Source organism: Tauraco erythrolophus, chromosome 2 (assembly GCF_009769465.1).
Source record: "Tauraco erythrolophus isolate bTauEry1 chromosome 2, bTauEry1.pri, whole genome shotgun sequence".
NCBI classification, from domain to species: domain Eukaryota; kingdom Metazoa; phylum Chordata; class Aves; order Musophagiformes; family Musophagidae; genus Tauraco; species Tauraco erythrolophus.
Window position 1 is genome coordinate 44,705,364 of NC_141466.1, and position 15,382 is coordinate 44,720,745.

General features: G+C 36.0%; 1 protein-coding gene across 2 annotated transcripts in view; it reads left to right on the forward strand.

The window, feature by feature from the left end:
- Positions 1–15,382, forward strand: part of COL21A1 (collagen type XXI alpha 1 chain) — a 91,673-nt gene that overhangs the window by 18,114 nt on the left and 58,177 nt on the right. For both annotated transcript variants that reach the window (XM_086608315.1, XM_086608316.1), the window contains 4 exons: positions 194–277; positions 3,292–3,354; positions 13,025–13,078; positions 13,981–14,034. In XM_086608315.1, coding sequence (XP_086464441.1) covers positions 194–277; positions 3,292–3,354; positions 13,025–13,078; positions 13,981–14,034 — 255 coding nt within the window. The remainder of the gene's footprint in view (positions 1–193; positions 278–3,291; positions 3,355–13,024; positions 13,079–13,980; positions 14,035–15,382) is intronic.

Consider the following 15,382-nt stretch of genomic DNA (forward strand, 5'->3'; position numbering starts at 1 on the left):
TCTTCTGGGTAAAATGACGAATTCATGCAAAGTAGTTGGAAGGCAATATTCAGGTAAGCAGAAATTCCAGCTGAACAAAAGAGTGAAAGCCAGGACCTATGCAACCTAAGGAAAAGCAGCTTCGTGTAATGTTGTGATATGTTTGTTGAATGCTTTTGGCATGTGTATTTATGACTGGTTTCACTCTTGGTAGTGCATGAATGGTCCTAGTGACGTAGGCTCAACACCCGCCCCCTGCATATGCCCACCAGGAAAACAAGGACCTCCAGGCCCCAAAGTAAGTTTCCATTCTGTCTTATTGAGCGTATATGACTTTTTTTTTACTTTTTTTTTTTCCCCAAAAATCTTATGTTGACTAGTTATAGTCAGGCAGATTAGAAAAGTAGGGGACAAGTTCTCCTAGTTCTGGTTTCCAGTGCATGAATACAGTGACTAGGATCCTCAAGGCCAGGTTTTGATGCCGTAACTCCTAATAACACAAATGTATCTTTTATTTTTTAAGGAAAATGCTTATGGATGTAAAATTGTATTTCCTTACTAATCTTCAGCAAATGATCTTGCACTGCTAATTGTCTGAGAATGAAATGGTTTGCTAATAGAAGTCTTTTACTGGAGATTTTTTTTGCCTTCTTTGTTAAAGAAAGGACTAGGTGCTTACTGAGAGAGTTCCACCTTAGCTGTTCTGATGACCTCCCTTCAGTGTTGGTGAAGGATTAAAATGAGAACGAGACTTGAGTCTCAGATGTTTAACATGGCAAACTCAAATCCCTAGTATTTTACTGCAGAACCTTTCTCAATAACTGTGCTAAGCACTGCTTCCAGAGTTACTAGCTTGCCTTATAAGGGTAGACAAGAAACCCCCAAACCTCTTGTCTTTCATTAAGCAAATGATTAAAAAACCCTCTACTCTCATTATGTAAGGGGTTCACAGTCTGTTGCAGCTGCCTCAGGTCAAAGGTCATTTTGCTACAATGGTAAGGGTTTCTAATAAGGGAACTGGAATCCACAAGATGGAAATAATTATTATTTCATGTAACAGGTTTTTTGTAGTATTTTACCTTTTTCCTTTCCTCTTATATTAGCATATTAGAGAAAAAAGAGAGAGGGAAGAAAGTATTAAAAAATATTGAAAGCCGCATCCTGTAAAGTATGAAGGAGTATGAAATGTCAGAATTAGGATGACTTATACAGTTTTGTTTAGATCCCTGCTTCATGTGCAATCTTTTGGTTGCATAGCAATATATTTGTTTGGGGGTAACTGAATAACACAGGTGACAAGATGCTGCCTAACACGCAAGACTGCAGAAAGAGTGAAAAGGAAGCTAATTTAAGATTGTATAGGTGTCGTGGGTTAGGTTGAACTGCCCCCCCCCCCCCACAGCCGGTGACTCCCCCTCCCCCACCCCCAGGAATGAGGGAGAGAATTAAAGGATAAACGTGAAACCCGTGGGTTGAGATAAGAGTGATTTAATACAGATGATTTAATACAATGTAGGTGCTCACCACCCCCTCGTATGCGAAGCCCGTCTCGTCCCGAAAAACTGCAAATCCCGGACGAACGCGAGGCCCCGAAATAGAGAGGGGCAGAGAGGGAGAGATAGTACTCTGAGAGTGGGAGTACTGGGAGAGAGAGAGAGAAAGAGAAAAAAAAAAATAAGAAAAGCAATAGAGCGAAAAACACAGCAAGCGCAAAAGAGCAAAAGCGGCAAAAGCCAAAGCGCAAAAGCCCTTCTTCCCGGCTGACCCTCACTTTTATACTGGGCATGACGCTGCACGATATGGAATACTAATTGGCCAGTTTGGCCCTCAGTCTTAAGTTCCACACAAATCACAAGGGGAATCGTGTCCCCCTTGTCCCATCTGTGCTCCCCCCTTATCCCGCCGTGCTTCTGCACTCCAGCACACTGAAAAGTCCTTGGCAGCTTGTTATCAGCGTTCTTCTCAGAGTGATCCTCTGAGTAAAACCAAAACATAGAGCTTTTCTAGCTGTTAAAAAAAAACCTCTGTCCCAGCTAAAACTAGGACAATAGGTTATTTTAGTTACGGTATTTCTTAACTTTTGATTACTGGACTTCAGAACAGTATAAATTTGAACTCAATTTTTGTGTTGTCATATTAATGGAGTAAAATAAAATGAATTAAATTAAACCAATTTAAAATACAAGTAACTGATATTTTAACCTGTTCAAGTTAAAGGCGTAAAGTTTCATAGTTTAGATAGTATATTTGAAGTCAAATTTATTTTTGCTTAAATCTCAAGCCTGGACTTCTTAATTTGGGCAGTAATAATTCTGGATAACCTGATATAAATTTAGCAAATTATAACTGTTATACTTTTCTGAAGAGACATTATTCTGTATCCTTTCCTATTTAGCTCAGCATTACATTTCTGTGGTTTATATGTGAAAAGATATTTTTTCAGTCACATTGAAAGCTAGTTTCATATATCCCTCCTAATGTCCTCCCTGTTTATAACAACTCTGCAGTTTTAACTGACCCACAGGTCTGATGATGGTTCAGGCTGAAGAAAGCAGTACCTGCTTGACGTTCCTGTAGAAGTAAAATGTTTTTATAGGTCAAGTCTTATTGGATTTTGCTGTTCTTAAATCAAGTCCATTAGTAAAATAAACAGAACTTTAATACACTAAGAGGATATATTGAGTAGGAAGTTAAGTTCCTGCTTTCTTACCATAGACATGGAGCCTGGGGAACCAACTTTTATTTTCCTTTAACATAGTCATAACAGAGGTTATCAAAATAATTACTAAGGCCTTATAAGAAAAAATCTAAAAGAATTATCTTTTTTAGACAGCAATAAGTGTGTGGAAAGGAGTTTAGTATTTAGCAGATTTTAATCCTGGCTCCTGCATTTCCAGTGCTTTTGCTTTAAGAACTAGACTCAGTCAAAGCAGGTGAAAGTTTTCTTCTTAGTAGAATAACTAGAATAACAAGGTTTTAATAAAGACTTTTTCATCTATTTGATGACAAGTGTTTTGATTTCTGTTGATTAAGATGTTAAAAAGCTTAAAACATTTGAGATGACAGGCCAAACTTGTGCTCTAACTGAGCGTGGACTCACGTCTCCAAGTCCTGCACAAGAAGTTAGGGAGAATTTTCCCAGGGAGGGGTTATAAGATCAGTTCCTTTTTGCTGTGAGAATTATTGCTCAATAGCAGGTATCTGGGCTTGCAGCCGTTATTCTGTGGCATTTATTAAGGTTAAGGTTGCTCGGTGCTAATTTTAAAATGCTCTTTCGTATCTTTGGTGTGTTAACGTGTTGCTTCTCCATAGGGTGACCCTGGGCAGCCCGGAAATCATGGTTATCCTGGTCAGCCTGGTCCAGATGGTAAGCCTGTGAGTACTAAAAACTTAGTCATATATTAGAAATGCAAAACTAACAGAAGAAAAAGCATGTACCACTGATATCAGATTTTCTAATTTAGATGATTTCATCTCCATTCTTTGAAACCGTGAATGTCACTTAAACGCTCTGTGAATCTAACAATTCTATGAATATGTTAATCATAGTATTTTTGTTTCAAGATAAAATATTGTAAATATGATAGCATGAGTTAGGCACTGTTGTAAAGCAGAGAACAGACTATGAGTGGCCCTGTTGGTCTTTGCATCAGTTTGTAGCAGTTATCACCATCTGACTTTCAATCTTTACTGCTTAAGAATTTCTGCATTAGAAAGCACTTTAGGGCAGCTAAATCATATCTATTTTGTTTTAGGGATTGCTCTTCATGGTTTTAAGCTTGGTTCATTTAATTTCTTTTTAGCTGCCTCAAGTAGTCCGTCAAAATGCATAGATATGCATGTACAATGTTAAAAATGTAGATATTTTCCATTCTAAATATTATGTGTTAAAACATACATCATAAAAATACCTATATTTTTCTTTTACTCTAGATTTTACTTTCTAAGCTGACATTCCATTAGTATGGATGGTAAAGACTAGAAGAAAGTAGATGAATAACATATGTCCCTAAAATAAAAACAACAGATTGGGCAATGGCTCGTCTGGTCTTCATGGTTAACATTTTTTATTGTAGTAAAACTGTAGTAAAAACAAATAAATATATAAAAATAGCCTAAGGTTTCATTAAAAAATATATTAGATCTCTGAATCTAATTGGAGGCCTCTAAGATATTGACAGCCAAGCTTCTCTGTTGAGTAAGGTTTTGTTAGCAGCCTGAAGTCTCTGATCACCAAAGTGGTGATGTGCATGTGCCCCTGGTGTGTTAAGAGAAGGCAAGCCAAAAGCTGTGAGACTTGACCACCCATGTTTGTTTTCTAAGAATGTGGCCTCTGATGTTGCTTCCTATTCATTAGAAGCTATATTATTTATATTTTTTAATAAAAAGAAGAAAGAGAGGAAGGTAAAAGGCAGTTGGGAGTATTAAAAATAATTTGCTTCTGAAAAGAGGATAATTTCTTTACTTGGATACCAAAAGTAGGAAAAGAAAAGTGCATGCATGTACTAGGAATTGTTAATTCATTGTGGCTTTTCATTCTTATTGTGAGGACTAAATTTTATGGTTGAGTTCTTAGGTTGTAGTGTTATTTTGAAATCTCCATGGTGAAGTAGAGGAGAAGGTAAGCATCATATCTTGACATCCACAGAGAATGCAATTACTACTGAGAATAAAAACACAAGAAGATGTCCCCAAATATTAGAAAATATAAGTGAATGAGTGCGTTGAAGATGAAATAATTTATGAAAGAAACATTGGATTATAGACTGGGGAACTAATATTCTATGAGTTTGGTAGAGACTTAGGAGGGATATTGTTATTTTGGGCCATTTTGGTCGACACTTGACTAATTGGAGAGACTTCAGAGAAAGGCAACAAAGGGCTGACTTAGACCTTTCAACTTCACTCTTATAGTAATTTTTCTCTCCTATGGAAAGATTCATGAGGATATTGCAACTAATCAGAAGTCTTTCCCAAATCTGCCCTTGCAGAAAAATTGATTTTAGTACTTCTAGCATGTTATTCTTACTAAATAGGCGCTACCCACCAACTTTGATGGCTTCATAGAAACACCTACATTATAAATTCTATTTTTGTTAAGAATTTTTAATACTAGTAGTAAATTTCATTTCTATGTCAGCTAAAGATGGAAAAAGTGAGATTGATACTTACTTGAAAGTGTATATGCTGTAAGGGTAATAAATATTACCAGTTACAAAGTGAAGGATCCATGCTACATGTTAGGAGAAAGGTGAACACTTTGTGTTTTATTGCTTAGCTACACATTGGCCTTTTCTTAGGGATAGCAGCTAGTTCATTTATTTGTGGTGATTCCTTTTGGAAGCAAAGTTAGTTTGAAAGGAAAAAAATAGGCACTGAAAACAAGAAATGCAATTGTTCCTGAAAATTGAAAATTACTCTGTTTGAAAATGTGAGACATGATGGCCCAGGAGAGCTGTGAGTACATGATTTTTATTGTAGTTTCACAAGCAAATGTCCTCATTTTTCCTGTGATATAAAAACGTTTTTATATTTTTGCTTTTATCTCAAACAGCTTTTGATAGCTGTTATCTTCAATGGTTTTTGGAACTTGAAATAGAGAAATCAATCTGAATTGAAATTGTCAGTCCTATAAAATACAATGTTTTGGTTCTAGACAATCATGAAAGTAGTTTTTAAAATAGGAATGGGTGGAATCTGAACTAGAGAAGTGTGATCTAATCAGAATAACTTTTCAACTGATTATTGATGGTGCTTAAGCTTCTGAAGAGCAGTCCTGTTCTGTAGAAAGACAGGTATACAAACTGTCTCAACCGAGAGTTGCAAGGGAGAAGGCGTCCGTCACAGTTTGACCATGCCGATTGCTAGAAGTAGACTTGCAATATGGATAAGCACAGCAGAGCTGTCTTTAATCCAGCTAACTCTGGTATTTTGAAAAATAAAGTAATACTGTGTAAGCTTTAGTGAAGCCAGAACGGACTGGATATTGGTAGGACACTGTCAATTTCCATTCACTCTTTTAAAAAATAGGATAAGACTTTATTTCTGAAGTGCCCAGTCAATTGCAACAGTATTGTTATAGAAACAATTTATTACTTTTTCATACTTTTGTTAACAGATTTCCACTTCAATGCTATATATCTTCCCATAAGCAATGAAATTTGTAACAGTGTGAATCTTGAAGGAGAAATAAATTGATACTAGAGTCTTTCTGTAACTTTGCAGTCTGGCAGTTATGTTTTTTTCCTTCGAGTGAGTCATAATGTGCATAGATGGGCATTCTCTGAACATAAAAAAAGATTAACAAAAGTATCTCAGACAATTAGAAGAGAATCAAAAAGCCTCGCTAAGGGAGGAATTTTACTATTTTGCTATAATCGAAGCTCATGTGTTATTTGAATTGCCTACAGTTAAATCCTATAGCTTTATTACCTGACTAATTTTTTTTGTAAAATCAGCTGTAGCTTTTTGCACTTGTTCTTTGTAAGGACATAATTGCAAACCTATTAGATCATCTGCAGCTCTGGCCAGTACATTATTGTTCCTTACAGTAGATTCTTGAGTGCTTTCCAGGCTAGCTTTTAGCCGTGAACGACAGGAGAGCATTTAGATACACTGTGTAGGAAAACAGATTCCTCCCTCTGTCTTTTTCTTTCTGTTTTACTTATTTGTTTGTTAATATGACTTGCACGTTTTCTGTGCTGTCAGTGATTTTCCTTGTTTGAGATAACTTTTCCCATATGAATCTTTTTAGCTATATCCCCTGGGGAACTCTGAAAAGTAAGTTCTTAATTCAGACAGCACAATAAGCTTACAGGTAGTTGTGTAGTCAGTGTCGTTTAATCAAATGGCTTTTGCATGAAAAGCTTTTCCTGGAAAGTCAGTCTTTTCTGTTCCCGAACACATTTTTATGTTCCTCTCTAAAGTTATTCCAGTTTGCCTATCTGGTATTCATTTACTTGAAACAGTATAACTGATCAACAAAATGTTTCTTCCTCTGAGAAAGGTTTTAAGCGTGCATTTATATTACTATATGTAACTGATTTTTTAAAAGTAAAGCATCAAAGAAAATTTAGTTTATTGTTTATGGGCTGGCTAGATTGTTGTAATACTTCAAGTTAGTTTTAGTCCAGGAAAATTCAAAACAATTCTCATGAATATTTTCGATATTACCAGAAAATGAAAACTGGTATTATCCAGTAAAATTGTTTGCTGTAATATTTGAGGAAGTGAACATAAACATCACTCATTTTCAATCATTCTTTAATTGTTTTTTAAAAGTTTTGTTTATAAGTTCTTTGTTTTTTTTCCTTTTAATTGCCACATTTGTTCATTTTGCGTGCTCCAATACATACAAGTAAAGTAACTGGAGAAAAGCACAAAAATGAGCAGCATAATAAGTAATTTAAATACATTTTTTTCAATCAAAAATGTCATTCAGGACCTGAAATTATTAAGTTGTCTTGTCAGGAGAAATAGCACTGGTAAATACGCACAAGGGTAAAAATAGTGTTTGGATCTCAACTGGAACTCATTTTAATGAGCATTATTCATCAGAAAGAAGCAGCTGGAGTGGTTGCTGGCCCTGAGAATGCACAAACCCATTTTTTTTATTCCAAAAGATACTTTATATGTACTGGGGAAAAACGCAAGTTAAAGGGAAAAATAAATTAACTGAGTCTATGCAGTGATCACTTGTGGTTAATAGAGGTGATAGGTTATCTGTCTGCTGAAAGAAATAAAAAAATATACTTATTTGTTAGTTTTGAACTTTGAACCATGCGGCTGGCAAATCTAGACAATTTTCCAGTATTACGTCTAGTTTCATTCATGAAAGTTTGGAACTGTTTGCCTTGTCTTTACAGTCTTCACAAGCAATAAGCAGTTTAAAAATAATCTGGTGAGACTGACGTTACTGATACACCCAGATAGAGAGTTCATAAGGTATCAAAAGCCTCACATAATAAGAAATTTCTGATCATTCCAATATTTGTTTTTAAAAAAACTATAGAACATTATTACAGCTGTGCTACCCAGAGTTTAATAATATTTGGTGATCAACTGAAGGCTGAATCTTTTATGATGAACGTAGTATAATGGCAATGGCCAACTATTTCAGCAGTACTTTTGGAATAAAAATGGGTAATAGTTTCATGTATACATAGGATTGCCTGTTCTGTTGGATGGTTTGCCTAGGGATTTAAGCTGATATAAACTCTGCAGCTACTTTTCTCAAGAAACTTTCACAGACATAGTTGATAGTTCATCTGTGAAATGCTGCTCTCAATTCCAGAAAAATACATATTCCTCAGTAACACTGTGACCTTGTTATTCTTAAAGGAAATGTGTTTGCTCCATTCTGACCAATACAGTCATGTAGTGGCTTCACTGAGACATACTGCTTTGAAATCAGGGCAATGCCTGCTTCTGGCTTGTGTTGCATACAGCTATACATTTTGGACAAAAGACCGTATGACTATCTTCAGCAGTGGCCAAGGGCAGATGATAAGGATGAATGTCTAAGCAGTGAGCAGGAAGTTGTATTCCCTTGGTACGTCATCCCATCTCCTGGAAGTCTGAAACTTGGGAACTTTTTAAGCTGTATTTATGACCTTTTATTTAATAATCTTGATGCATTTTTTTATATTTGATATTTGAGCCCAGAACATCATGCTCAGATAAAATGTACTGCTAACGGATCTGAACTATGAAAGCCTTGGCAGATGATATAGTAGGCAATGGAAGGAAGTGTAATCAAATGGAGAAAAAGTTAAATAGGCCTGCACAAAACAAAGCAAAAAAAGGCAGCAGACAAGGCAATGGAAAGTCTTTTCTGTACTTTTCACATATTAATGTTCATGTGATTAAAAATCTTTGATCAGGAGTCACCCCCAAATTTATGTTGGAGGGTAAAAGCTGCATTTAGTTACCTTTGTGATCTAATGCTGGATCTACTCTTCATTTTTATGTTTTGGTATGTGTAGACAGAGTGGCTTCAGAGTGGCTCTGGTAGCGTGCAGAAGCAGATGCCACGAGAAATCCTTCTATAATGCCATGCTATTTAACAGAGGGAGGAGAGAGGAGACAACACTTGTTCTGAACTCCCTCTGAGTTACCCCACTGCTTAAGAAAGCCCCAGAGAAAGGAGTAAGGCACAGGCCCCAAACAGACCTTCTGGAGAGGACCACCTGACTGATCCACATGTCCAAAGGGCTGGGAAAAAGACAAGCAGTAAGCAGATGAGTACAGGCATAGTGAGGTGTTAGAGAAGGTTGTTTGGGGCCAGGATGGGAAAAAAGCTCCTTGAGAAAAGGAGGAGAAAGGCCCTGAGGCAGAAACATTAGATGATAAACAACTTCTCAGAGAAAGGCTAAAACACTTGATTCAAATATATCAAGTACTTTCTAACATTTCTGTTGCCTCGCAGGATTTTAGTTACTGATATTGCCAGTGAGGGAGAAGGTCATAGCATGACTGCAAGTTTGAGTGTAGGCGTGGATACGTTTCTGAATAGCTCTAAGAATTTCTGTCCTTTAAGATGTAATGAATTTTATGAAAAGGGTTTGAAAACTTCTCTTTTAATGCTTTAGATAGTTGTACCTTAAACGTACTAAAAATTTTTGTGCAAGAGACTTCCACAAGAGGTCCACAGACCTCTCTGCCAGGATGTTTTCCTAACACCAAGTTAAATTTTACTTTTGCAGTTGAATTCCATTATGCTTAGTTACATCACCCTAAATAGTTCTGTTTACTTAGTGTTTACAGTCCTTAAATATCTTTAGACCATTACTGTTGATCCTTGGTTATTTCCTAGCCAAATAGAGCTTGTTTATTCTCCCTTTTCTTTCCCAAGTAGTCCTGTTGTCATGCCTTTGTCATTTACGTTGTTCAATGACTCCAAAAGCTTTTCAATAAGGAAGCGTGCAGTGCAGTCATCATTGCCTTATCAGTACGTCCTCTATTTTTATTTTATATTTGTCTGATGTTAACAACTAGGAGTGCTACTTAACTTTTGTCCTTTGGGCATGCAAATGCATTGAAGATTCAATTATGAGGTTTACTCTGCTATTGCATCTACAAGTTATTTGGAATTAATACTTGTCATATGTCCTTCTTGCTTAATTTTTTCCCTACAGCTAAACTAACTTTCATTTTCCAGCAAGGCTCTTAATTCACTGCTGACAGTATTGCTAATTTGTCTGTGTCCCTTGTGTAAGCTCTTTGGCCTAAGAAGTCTATTCAACTTTTTCCCTTAGAATTATTTGTAAATTATTGCTATTTTCTTTAAATTCCAAAGTTATATTTTGTCTGTGATTTTTTTTTTTTTTTTTTTTTTGTACCAGCCATCTGGTACAAAACTAAGCATCTCAGTATTGTGCCGTTTGTTGCTTTGCCTTTACAGATTTTTCAGGCACTAGAAATTTATCAGTACTGTTCCCACCCACAACAAATTGAGAGGGAGATTTTGTATAATGCTGATTTCAGTTACACTGATGTAAGATAATGAATGTACAGAGACACACACGGGTGTCTAAATGCCCATGTTAGTCAACAGGTATTTGACTAATATGCCCCAAGAGGTGTTGGATTCTTACACTGTACGGTATTTTGTTGTGCCCAAGCTGCTGCTTCAAAAGAATGAATGTGTCCCAAATATTTTGTGCCACTATCTTCTAGCACTGGTTTGGTGTCTAGGGAATCTCAAAAGGCAGGAGCTGCTTGTGTTTAGGCAACTGCGTATCAAATTCAGGGTTAGCTATAATATCTATAATACTTTTGACACCATTTTTATGTCTTCTGAAAAGTTACTGAGAGAAGACCAAGTCCAAATAAACAGGATTCTTTTTGGTGGCAAGTTTAATGCTTTCACCTTATTTGAAAATGAACCTTCAGTCCTGAACTCGTCTGTGTCAATTGAAAACGGAATTTTCACTTCTATCTCTTTTATGTAAAATGTCACAGCTGGCACAGCTGTTCTTGGAGCATATGTATGTATATCACATACGTGTTCCTACTGAGGGCTTTGAGGTTAGGGAAAGAAGACTTGACTTGACTTTAGTGGAAAAAAATTGTAGGCTTTTGCATATAGATTAATGATCTATAGTGCAAAAGGAATAGTGATACAAAGACTCTCAGTTTTTATGAAAGCTGGATTTATAATTTATAGAAGGTGTTTTTTAACTTGAACAAACAATTTCTACTTTATTTGTACCAGTGATTCTCATGTTTCTGTGAATGTCCCTTTGAATCTGCTTCGTTCCAGCTTTCCATTAAACAAACACACAGACAATGTGTTCACTTTGCTCTGAAATCACATTACAAGATCTAGCTCTGAGCTAAATATGCAGTTTTGTAAGCTGAAAACTCATCTGCCATTCTCCATTCATCTTGTGAATTTTGAAATTCAGTTCAGCCAGGAAATTATCCTCCTGTACTTCTCCTACTCAGTTAGAAGGAGAAGGAAGGGAAATTGCATTTCAGAGATCTAAAATGTGAAATAAAGTCTTATTTACATAGAATTATGTACAACAGGAAGTCATACAAACTTTTTGCTTTTTTTTAGAGAAGAAATAAAAGGATAAACTTTTAAAGACATTTTTTAGCTTGGTGAATTGTTTCAGCTACCCAGGAAGCTTATAAGCAATCTGGGAATGCTACACCATTTACCAAAAGCTGATTTTGCTAGAACTGCCTTGAGCACTAAAAGTCAAATGCTTGATAAAGGATCCATGTATGACAGAGACCTAGAATTCTGTTTACTTCTATACTAAACATTACCAGCTGGCTCATTGGGCATCTGCTCAAATGTCTTTTGGCAAGAGGGCACAGCAATTACTCTCTTGTATCTAACCCGGCGAATAATTTTAGCTCTGTTTATTATTCTTAGGAAGCTCTGACTGATTTAAAGAAGAAATCAGATATACACATTGCCTTCTTTGTTTTGAAAAGGTTCTATTAGCTCCTTTTTACCAGTGTGGAAATCCCCCCATTAAATTTTGTGCTAAGTTTTTAAGACTGAAGCTCATTTGGAAACAGGATTATTAGTTCTTTCAGTTCAAATCAAGATAAAATTCTGCATATGTGAAATTGGATAGTCCATTTTATGGGATTTATCAAATTTAGTTTGGGCTTTGAAAGGTCTGAGCCAAATAGTCTCAGAGTTTTATAGGATAATTTCTCTTCTTGTTTAGTATGTTTTGTCAAAAAAACTCCTTGTAGCTCATTTTGTCCCTTAGAATGATATGTTCTTAGTGGAATTAGGTAAAATTCCCATTTTTCAGTCACTTGCCTCTGTTAAATGATTCTTCTAAAGTACTTGTTAATTTTGTATAAAGACTGTCTATCTTTGCTGTACTCATTGAGTCCAATCTACCAGAACACCTCAGGCATATTTTTTGGGTTCTGTAAAGGTTATTTTGTCCTGCAAATGTTGATTTCTAGTAAAGCATTCCTGAAATTCTCTGTTCAGCTCATGAATTATTTAGTATTACTTTTCATAGTCCAAATCATTCAAATTATTCTTTTATTTACATAGCCTGTTATATACTTTCAAGTTCATAGCTAAGTACTTAGTATGGAGAACGGAATTTTTATTATTTAGAGATATTATAAAACTAGCTGCAAAATGTATTAGAACATGCCTTGTTTTTTAAAGTTTATTGCTGTAACTGGAAATAAACCTTTAAAAGTCTTGGAATTTTTCAGCTATTTTTCTTGAGAAAGAGAAAAAAAGTGTCTACCTCTGCAATGGGGAATAAAACAATATATTTGCTACATTTTCATGTAACAATTCTAGAAGAACAGATTTTAGCATAAAGTCTGGAGGCTGCAATCTTCAAATACAGAGATGAAAGCTTCTGAAAGCTGAAATCTGAATCTCAAATGTATGATTGTGATAGCAGTTACTGAAATTTGTGACCTAATTGATGAGGTTGTGACAACAGTTCTCTAGTAACCAAGAGGATTGTTTTTTCCTTAAATAAGTCTTTGGAAATTTGTAAATATAACTTATGAATAGTCACAAGTCTTAGTTTCTTTTCCTTAGGGATATCAGGGAACAGCAGGAACTCCGGGTATCCCAGGAACTCCAGGGGTTCAAGTAAGTTTCTGTTTCACTCTTAGAATTTGAAAATCCGAGATGAATCCCGCCAACTGTCTCCCAATATCTGTTGTTTATAATTGAGAGTTGAGGTGAGGGGAATGAAAAGGGCTCAAAAGATGGCATGAAGTCAGGGGCCATCCTTGGGTGAATTGCTTTGGTTCTCACATGGCTTTGGGGTTTGTAAGTACGCTGACAATTAGGCTGTAAATGTTATCGTTGCTAGGTAAGGCCTGCAGGAGCAGGACTCAGCTGGAGCTTAGAAATTTTCATCCTGATCCAGAAGCCAAATAGTTCCTTCTGTTTTACTCTGAATCAGTACCAGTGATCTGAAGCCTCGTTGTGGTGATTGATTACCCACAATTCACATGTCCAAAAGGTTTCAGATAAAGCTCAGACTGATGGAGGAGAAATCTTTTTCTTTCTTCATTGTATTAATTTAGTAGCCCTTAGTGGGGCAGTTATGGGAAACCAGTGCTGTATTTTACTTGTGGCATAATCCAGTCTGGCTGGATAGTCAAGGATTTACTAATTTGTTGAATTAACTATCTGAGATCATGGTGGGGCCAAGAGCAAGCCTGCAACATGGCATATGCAAAGACTGACAACTGAAAGGAGGAGAACATCTCTAGACTAGTACAGGCCACGTGATGTCCTTTTTTCCTGGATGGTCCTTGGTTAGAGCAAAAAATTGTTTTGGTGTCCCCCAGTCATGGGTTATGATAGTGTGCCATATTCATACACGCTGGATGCTTGAATCTGCTTTTGTATCCAGTTACCAAAATATTGTGATCAACCAGCTGACACATCAGTCCCCAGGTCATGTTGTATTACATTTCTGTGTCTCATTCTGTAGCAGATTGTGTTAGTATCTGAGCTGGTTTTCATTTTTTCTCTCTTAGGGACCACGTGGCTTACCAGGCATCAAGGGAGAGCCAGGGAAAGATGGGACTAAGGTAACCAAAAAAAAAAAAAGAGTAATAGATTAAAAGATTTTACTCTTACCATTTATCATTTTTGGTTGTACAGTTAATAGTATCAATATTTTCACGTTTTCACTTGAGGCTTCTGTGAGAATTATTAATAAAGAAGGAATAAGAATCCTAAATTTAGAATGTTACTTCAATTCTAAATCACGTCTGCTTTATTTAATAAAGTTTATATGGGCTTTAGCCTCTGCCAGTAACACCTTTATTGCAATGAATAATTTATATTTAGAAAGCATACCTAAATATGAGTACCTGGAAGCACAATACAGACATCTGTCAGAATGGTTTCTTTCTATCTCTTTTCACTATTTTTCTCTTTAAGTGAGCATCCAGATGAGCTAGGTAGGATGTTCTGGATGGCACTTTATATCAGAAATCACTGACTAATTGAAACTAAAGCTTTTTGTGGAAAAATTCTAGCTGAGGTGTAACCAGTAGCTTGGAGCTGCAGACAGATGTGGAAGCTTATATATCACTCCCTTCTGGTAATCAGGATAAACTTGAATCTGGATCTCCTCCTCTCACACTTTTGCCCTATGTTTAGAAAAGTTCTAAGTTCATTGTGATAAAAATGTGTTTTGTTTTTCCTTTACTAAAACTTCGAAGTATTTTTTGCAAAACAAACATTTGTTTTCCAAACAGATTTTAATGTAGATTTTCCTTCTTCTAAGGTTCTCAGTATTAAAAGCAGGTCCTTAAATTCATCACTATTCAGCAGAATTCTCAAATGCATGATTAGAGCTAAAAAACATACTTATGTGTTCTGTGCTTTAGGCATCTTAATCTAATTGATCAGTAAGTATTGGGCCATGCAGAAAGTAACATACTGATGATGAAAAACTCTATTCTCCTGGCAGTGCAGGGTTGTGACAGATAGAATATTTCCTAATGCTCAGTCCAGCCTTGTTTGAAATGTGCCAAGAAGTAGGGCTTCCACCACAGCTTTAGGAAACTTCTTCCATTGTAAAATAGGTTTTGCCATTAGAATTTTTTTCCTCATGATTCAGCCCAAATTTTCATCCCTTAATTTCATCCCGTTACTTGTAAAGTTTCTGTAGCAACTAATTTAAAACTATTTCCATTGCCAAGTGTTTTAGTTTATTCAATAATTGAATCACCACTTCTGAGCAGAAATTGAGGCTCCATTCTTTTTCATTAAGACGCAATGGATGCATGAAGTGTTTATTTTAGAAGCGTTGCTGATTTTTTAAGCTCTATCCCATTGCCTGTTTTCAATACTTTTTCTTTTTTTTTAAATATTTTGATAGCATTAACTCACAAACTATCGTTCCTGTGGTCGTGTTCCTATCTTCTG